At 39.9% G+C, this 8,778-nt stretch overlaps 1 protein-coding gene across 1 annotated transcript; it reads left to right on the top strand.

Annotated features, from left to right (window-relative positions):
• Positions 1-2,780: 2,780 nt before the first annotated feature.
• Positions 2,781-8,552, top strand: LOC106566099 (radical S-adenosyl methionine domain-containing protein 2). The gene is made up of 6 exons (XM_014133954.2): positions 2,781-3,383; positions 3,539-3,700; positions 4,653-4,882; positions 5,103-5,252; positions 7,041-7,073; positions 7,512-8,552. Exons 1-6 carry the CDS (start codon positions 3,062-3,064, stop codon positions 7,674-7,676), a joined length of 1,062 nt encoding a protein of 353 aa, XP_013989429.1. The 5' UTR covers positions 2,781-3,061; the 3' UTR covers positions 7,677-8,552.
• The last annotated feature ends 226 nt before the right edge of the window (positions 8,553-8,778 follow it).

Genomic DNA, 8,778 nt, shown 5'->3' on the forward strand with positions numbered 1-8,778 from the left:
AGACAGCTGATTGATGACTTTTACTGAGGAATGTGTTTGTTTTTCATGATGTGTTTTGTAAGTTATTTCCTTAAAATGCTTGTGTCATATTGAATGTTTTTATTGCATTAGAATTGTGAATATGATTGTGTGCAGGGCTCCCTTCCAAGAGGCCTTGGTCTCAATAGGATTCCCTGATTAAATACATTTTAATAAAATAGTGACATAATATGAGCCAGTGTAAGGACAAATTCTTACATACAGGGAGCACTTCAAAATGTTTTAATAAATGATCCATTAATGTCATTGAACAACGTGAACAATGCACATGAGATGAAGTTATGCACAGAATCCCTACCATACAGAAACAATTACATATCTTTCAGAAAGAATAACATATCCCAACTCATCAAACTTTCTCCAACACAAAAACTATTTGATGCTCTCCTTACCTGTCTACAATGACAGGTGCTTTTTGGCCTCCTAAATAGAATTGCTAGGACAATAGTGAAGTAGTGATGATGTTAATCTGTAGCATCTAATCCCTCTAATACAGTAAAAGGAAAGATCCAGCACTGCCTTGGACTCTGGGAGGATGTCACCACACTGCAGATGAGAAGTAAAGGAGATAGAGATACAGAGATTCAGTTTCAGGAAGCCCAGTTTGAATATCATGTTATTCCTCTGTCTACCACTGGAGTGTGACATTGCTGGGCTTTTGTTCATGCTACTCTGTTCATGTTATTCCTCTGTCACACAGTATCTAGGCCTATACTATATATATTTATTGTTTATTATATAATGACAACTACTGAAATACATGGCACCATATGCCAACTGATTTGAAACATGAACGTTTCACTGTTCAAACCTGTTGTAGAACTTTGTAGGCATCCTCAAAACTGTGGAACATATCAGAGTTGATGATGTTGAGAGTTGAAGGATGACACTCCTGCTTTTCAGCAGGTTAGCCTGTCCTCTCCCAGCACAAATAGAAGCATACATATGCTGCTTTCAAGACAACTGGGAACTCTGAAATAACCGAGGTCGAATTATGAAGTTGGTGATCAGGTCGGAATGTTGGAGCTCTAGAAAGATGTCAGAGTTTCCGACTTGGTATTCAGATGACCGTCAAAAACATTTTTTCCCAGTCGGAGCTCATATTTTTTTTGATGAGTTCCCAGTTGTCTTGAACACACTGAAGTCGGAAGTCGGAGATTTATGGGTTCCAAGTTGTTTTGAACACGGCAATAGACTGGGTCATTATGAAACAGCTTGCCCAATAATCCTTCAGTCACTGAGGACTTAGATGCGTAGGGTACCAGGGGGTAACTAGCCCCATGAGGTAACTGCCCTCCCCCCTGTAATTCACATTAAGACCATAAGATGTCACCAAATTATTTTCCCAACACTTTCCTTGGCTGCCACTGCTCTTGCTCAACAAAAAATGTCCTCTTTGTCATCACAACTTTTGGAAATATAAAAATAAAATAAAGTTGTTGATATATTCCAGTTATATTCCCCCCCAAATTAGCACTAGTTTGTTAGCATTAGTTAGCATAAGCTGCTAGGAGTGCTAGCTAGCAACCTTACTACCAGATTGATCGTCTGAGGTAAAATACGTAAAAAAAGATAACATAACTTAATGCAGTTAGAAATGTTTCCACTAGTGACTGATAGCTTTACAGCTGATGTTACACTTTTGTGAAACCCTATGCTATAATATTCAGGTAACTGGCACCACTGGGGGCCAATTATCCCATGGGGGGGCAGTTACCCCAGTTCTTAAAAAAAAAAAAAAACGTCCCTTTTCTAAAAACAGCATTTCATGAAAGAACTAAAAAAGTGTAGCCATGATTTGCCTTTATAGTGTATTAGCCTAAGCAATACCTTCATCCAGATACCATTTTTTTCAAACCTTGCTTTTTTGTGTCAGAAATTAAACAATGTTTAAGAAAATATTTTGGAAATTATAATTTGATGACAGTATCTTTCACATTAGGCTGAAATGCTGACATTTCACAACCGTACATTTGGTAACCCTTATGATAGTTTATTTATAAGTCCTCCATAAGCCTTTGGTCTTTGAATTGTGTTATCGCTGTGGACATGGAGCGAGTAGCATCTTTCATCAGAAGCGACATTTCTGAACATTTGTGGTACCTCGTTGCAATGCTTGGCTTGTAGTGCGAAATAGATTAGTTCGATACGAAATCTGACCCAAACTGCAAACGCATAAAAAGACCAAACACTAACCAAACCGGGACATTATGCGTCTTGCAATCACTAATCAAACGCCGAGCAAAGTGCATTTCAGCTGAATCACAACTCACTCGCACGGCTAATGATTTTGGAAACTGAGGGGGAAACGAAACTTGAAGTGCTGGACAATTAAACCGAAACTTTAGCCAATGTGAAACTTGATGCAATGTCGTACGCAGATAATGTTACGTTCTCGTCATATCGGAAACTGGGACCTACAAATTATGCCGCGTTCAGACCTAGTCGGAACTAGGAAACTCGTAAATCTCCAACTTGCTAACTAGTTGTACTTATACACATGCAACGTTCAACGAATTAGCAAGTCGAACATTTCAGAGTTTACTAGATCCGACTAGCATTTGAACGTGGCATTAAAATTAACGATTTATGTTGAGCTTCCTATTGTTTGATTCGGATACTTCCCAAATGGAAATCTTGGGACCCGACTTTCCGCCAATGTTAGGTCGGACATCACCGGGTTTCCGACAGGACATTAACGCGGCATAAGTACGACATGTTGCGCCTGCAGCTGTCACGTTCTGTTCGATGCCGTCACATACATTAAGCAAATACAAAGGATCAACTCATTTGCATGGAACTTTAGGATATGACAGCCTTTTCTCATGTAGGCATGTAGGACTGCATATGAATAAGGTTATGATCGTATATTCAACATTGTAACTTTCGTTTTCCTTATTTCCAAATAGAAACTGTTTTGACCAAACGTCCTGAGACGCGTCATTTAGGCTATTGCGGTAAAAAGGATTCAAGCTAATCCTACATCAGAAGTTTCAACAGGACAGATAGGTGAAGACTAGCAATGTCGTACTCTACTCAAGTCGTGTTTGCGAAGATGTCCCTGCAGCTTTGCATAAGTAACATCCAGCACATCTTTGCAACTTTCCTGGCATGGATAGGTGTGCGCGGTCCGCAGGTGCGGTTGACGTCTACAGGAAAAGTCAATCCAATCAAGGCGTTGCAAAAGAATATATCTAAACCAGCGACAACTCCAAGCAGTGTCAATTATCATTTTACTCGACAGTGCAATTATAAGTGCGGTTTTTGTTTCCACACGGCAAAAACGTCTTTTGTCCTGCCCATTGAGGAAGCAAAGAGAGGTTTACAGCTTTTGAAGCAATCAGGTAAATTTGCCAAAATTAGCCTATGTATTTATGATATTGCAAAATCCCTATATATATTCACATGACATGTTATTACATTATTATTACAGCCTATTTCTATATAATACTTTTTTTATTCAGTGTTTAGAATTCTGAATTTCATATTTCTTTTGCAGGACTGGAAAAGATTAACTTCTCTGGTGGAGAGCCTTTCTTACAGGACAGAGGTGATTTCTTGGGTAAATTAGTCCAGTACTGCAAACAAGACCTCCATCTCCCAAGTGTCAGTATTGTCAGCAATGGCAGCCTGATCAGAGAGAAGTGGTTCCAGAAATATGGTAAGATGGTTTTCATTTGAAATAAAATAATAGTACCAACATTACGCTACTGCTCGTAAGTTTGTAAGTCGCTCTGGATAAGAGCGTCTGCTAAATGACGTAAATGTAAATGTTATTATATCGAACAGCTGCCATAAATAAACACGCAGTCTTGAGTCACAGAGTTTCTAAACTCAGAGGCGCAACACCGCAAGACTTCCGGGAACGCTTGCGAAACAGACCAAACAGACCAGGCCGGGTTTTATCTCATTGACTTATCTCATAAGTCAATGAGATTAATTAACAATTCTAAAGGCACAACCTAGATTCGAGCCAATGTGTTCTTAAGTAGTTGAACATGTTATTACTCCAGCCTTGTGAAAGTTTCAAACTGAAACGTTTTCATTTTCTTCAAAAACAACTTTATATCGAAGGATTGCCAAAACGCACATGCGCAGTTTGGCGCGTGACGATCATTAGACCCGATGACGTGTTTCACTAAGAGCCTTGCTGCTAGCCAACATTGCCATGACGTCACCTACAAGTGTGATCGTGGATTTCTATTTGAGAAGCAGTTTTAGCCAATCTTCAGACTTCACTGTCTTTGCTTGAATCTTCATTATTCTCATGCGAAGTCTGGTAAATAAGTTATTTTTATTCACACTAGATGTCAGCACTGGGCTAGTTTTGATATGAGGTCACAAACTCAGAGAAACATTTCACTCTTTGACATTTTTCCCAGTTGAGTTATAAAATGTAGGACACATTTTCAAATGCATGATTTGATCATCACAGTGTCATTAAAAACTACTTGTTGATTTTTATCTCAATAAATCTTAACTATCACATGTTCTAGGCTATGTCATAAATTGTATGTCTGGATGTTAATACATTTTGAATACATGGGTGTTTCAAAATACAATTCTTTGAGATTATGTCAATTTTAAAATCAGAACTCTCCTTGTCCTCACAGGCCAATACCTGGACATTCTGGCCATTTCCTGTGACAGCTTTGATGAGGACACCAACCAGACTATAGGCAGAGCCCAGGGCAGGAAGAGCCACCTTGACAACCTCTTCAAAGTCCGGGAGTGGTGCCGGGACTACAAAGTGGCATTCAAAATCAACTCTGTGATCAACACATTTAATGTGAATGAAGACATGAGAGAAAACATTTCTGAACTCAACCCTGTACGCTGGAAGGTAAGGGTGTTCCAATGCATTTACATTACTCACCAGTAATGCTGTATCTGTGTTGTGAATAGTGGTTTCTTCCCCTACCATAGATGTAAGAAATTACTTGTATGGCCTTGACTTTGTGCGTGTGTGTGTGTGTGTGTGTGTGTGTGTGTGTGTGTGTGTGTGTGTGTGTGTGTGTGTGTGTGTGTGTGTGTGTGTGTGTGTGTGTGTTTACTGTGTGTAGGTGTTCCAGTGTCTACTGATCGATGGGGAGAATGCTGGGGAGAACAGTCTGAGGGAGGCAGAGAGGTTTGTCATCAGCGATCAGCAGTTTCAGGACTTCCTGGATAGACACAGCACCATCAGCTGCCTGGTACCTGAATCCAATCAAAAGGTATGGGACTGGACAAAAGACAACACACAAAAAAATGTGTCAGTTATTGATATTATGATGATTCAACAACTACTACTCCTTGTAGTTTCAGAATGCTATTAATGTGTGGAGTAGGCCTAATGTAATCGATTAACTCAATTAATCACATACAGAGCATTCGGAAAGTATTCAGACCCCTTCCCTTTTTCCACATTTTGTTAGGTTACAGCCTCATTCTAAAATTGATTCAATATTTTTTTCCCCTCACCTACACACAATAACCCATAATGACAAAACGAAAAAAGGTTTTTAGAAAATAAATACCTTATTTACATAAGTATTCCGACCCTTTGCTATGAGACTCGAAATTTAGTTCAGGTGCATCCTGTGTCCATTGATCATCCTTGAGATGTTTCTTCAACTTGATTGGAGTCCATCTGTTGTACATTTAATTGATTGAACATGATTTGGAAAGGTACACACCTGTCTATATAATGTCCCACGGTTGACAGTGCATGTCAGAGCAAAAACCAAGCCATGAGGTCAAAGGAACTGTCCTAGAGCTCAGAGACTGGATTGTGTGGAGGTATAGATCTGGGGAAGGGTACCAAAAAATGTCTGCAGCATTTAAGGTCCCTAAAAATTCAGTGGCCTCCATCATTCTTGAATGGAAGAAGTTGGAACCACCAAGACTCTTCCTAGAGCTGGCCGCCCGGCCAAACTGAGCAATTGGGGTAGAAGGGCCTTGGTCAGAGAGGTGACCAAGAACTCAATGGTCTCTCTGACAGAGCTCCAGAGTTCCTCTGTAGAGATGGGAGAACCTTCCAGAAGGACAATCATCTCTGCAGCACTCCACCAATCAGGCCTTTATGGTAGAGTGGCCGGACAGAAGATACTCCTCAGTAAAAGGTACATGACAGCCTACTTGGAGTTTGCCAAAAGGCACCTAAAGACTCTCAGACCATGAGAAACAAGATTCTCTGGTCTGATTAAACCAAGATTGAACTCTTTGGCCGGAATGCCAAGTGTCACGTCTGGAGGAAACCTGGCACCATCCCAACGATGAAGCATGGTGGTGGCAGCATCATGCTGTGGGGATATTTTTAGCGTCAAGGACTGGGGGACTAGTCAGGGTTGAGGGAAAGATGAACGGAGTAAAGTACAGAGAGATGAAAACATGCTCCAGAGCGCTCAGGACCTCAGACTGGGGTGAAGGGTCATCTTCCAACAGGACAACGACCCTAAGCACACAGCCAAGACAATGCAGGAGTGGCTTCGAGACAAGTCTCTGAGCCATGACTTAAACCCAATCAAACATCTCTGGAGAGACCTGAAAATAGCTGTGACCCTCCCCATCCAACCTGACAGAGCTTGAAAGGATCTGCTGAGAGGAATGGGAGAAACTCCCCAAATACAGGTGTGCCAAGCTTGTAGCGTAAGACACAAGAAGACTCGAGGCAATAATCGCTGCCAAAGATGCTTCAACAAAGTCCTGAGTAAAGGGTCTGAACACTTATATAAATGTGTTATTTTATTTTATAAATTTGCAAAATAATCCAAAAACCTTTTTTTGCTTCGTCCTTACGGGGTATTGTGTGTAGATTGATGAGGATTGATTTAATCCATTTTAGAATAAGGCTGTAACGTAACAAAATGTGGAAAAAGTCAAGGGGTCTGAATACTTTCCGAATGCACTGTATATCAGACCTATCAGACGCAATATTGTCCACAACAAAAAAAATGATAGTCTGTGATAATATTGTACATAATACAGAATTAACATGTTTCCTTGTTGTCTTATCTTGTCAGATGAGAGATTCCTACCTCATCCTGGATGAATATGTAAGTCCTTTTCATTAATCTGTTATTTTACGTGATACTCTACAAGTCTTAGCAAGCCCTTTAAAGTAGACAGTCCTCATCCATCAGTCCTCATCCATCAGAACTATTGAACAGCCATCTAAATGCTCTCATCGATTGAGATCTAAAGACATGCACCTTCCCATATTAAGTCCCAGAGTAGTCTATGGCTTCAATCTTTAATCAGTGGATTTACAGGCTTTGAGATGGGTGAAAGGAGATGTGGATTTGCAGATATTTATCTTAGTATTAGACATGAGGTTTCATAGTAGTGAATTACTTTGATAATGAACCACCGTGTTAAGATTCTCTTTTCTGACCCGTTGGTAACACTTCATAATAAGTTTCATTAATAAGCCTTTAAATATGCTTATACATTCTTTATAAATGATTATACATTTTCTAAACGCTTTTTTTTAGATGCGTTTCCTGGATTGCAGAGAGGGGAGGAAGGATCCATCCAAGTCCATCCTTGATGTTGGCGTGGAGGAGGCCATTCAGTTCAGTGGCTTTGACGAGAAGATGTTCCTAAAGAGAGGAGGGAAATATGTGTGGAGCAAAGCTGACATGCGGCTAGAGTGGTGATCCACACATTGTAATCAATTCCAGTTTTTGTTTGTACTTGTGTGTGTTTTTTTATTTGTATAGACAGTTGTATTTAATGGATAACATAAATAAAACAAATAAAATAATAACAGTAGGCTACACCAACATTAGTTTCTATTCATACAAAGTGTTGGGTAAATTGCCACAGTAGATTTGCTGTGCTAAGCCAGAAAATACTTGTATTCAATTGTATGGAATGCTTGTCAAATAGATAAATTGTCCTTAGTTCAAAAAGGGACTACGTTGTTCTGATGATAATGCCAACCAGAGGGTGAACATATCTTTGTTTGCAAGCAGGACTAAGGTAACCCCAACATCGTTTAGGGAGCGGTAATAAGGTGACCAATAATGGTTGCAGTTGAGATCAGCTGTGTGGGCGAATTCAGAACATATTGATAGCTGGTGATAATCTAGTGACGTCGATGGTTGCAATCGACCCCTTGTTATTTGATTATATTCCAATACATTTTTTAGGCTATCCATTAGCCAATCCATTCTCACATAATGAAAGATGTGAAAACCGATAACAGTTTCCCTGGCTGAGCGAATGAGATCATTTGGGCCATCGGTTGATTGACAGCTAATTGAACAGCTTGTTGAACAGCTGATTTCCCCATCCCCACTCCTGCAACTCGCGCCAACTCTGTCTCGTTAATCATGTGATAATTATTTGGTCATTATCATTCAAGAATCTGGCACTTTGCCGCAACCATGTGTTAAAGTTCAAATCTTCCTCCCACTGCTAAATGGCATATTATTAGGCCTATATCGTCATCATACTGAATCATACAGTACATATGATCATTATATTACACAAGCCTATTATTATTCTTTATTAAATTGACAGTCCCACTCCTTTTGTAATAGTTTTTGCTTTCATTGAAGAGATAGAACAGTGTTGGAAAGACGGGGAAGATAGCGGGAGGCGGAGACAAAGGGCAGAGGGCCAGATTCGAACCCATGCCGACTCTGGCATGTGTCTGGACAACACAATCTCACACGCAAATATGTCCGAAAAGTAATTTCATCAGATTTCATGCGTTTTTATGTGGCTTAATTCTTGTGAAAATACACACATTTT

This window comes from Salmo salar, chromosome ssa01 (assembly GCF_905237065.1).
Source record: "Salmo salar chromosome ssa01, Ssal_v3.1, whole genome shotgun sequence".
NCBI lineage: Eukaryota > Metazoa > Chordata > Actinopteri > Salmoniformes > Salmonidae > Salmo > Salmo salar.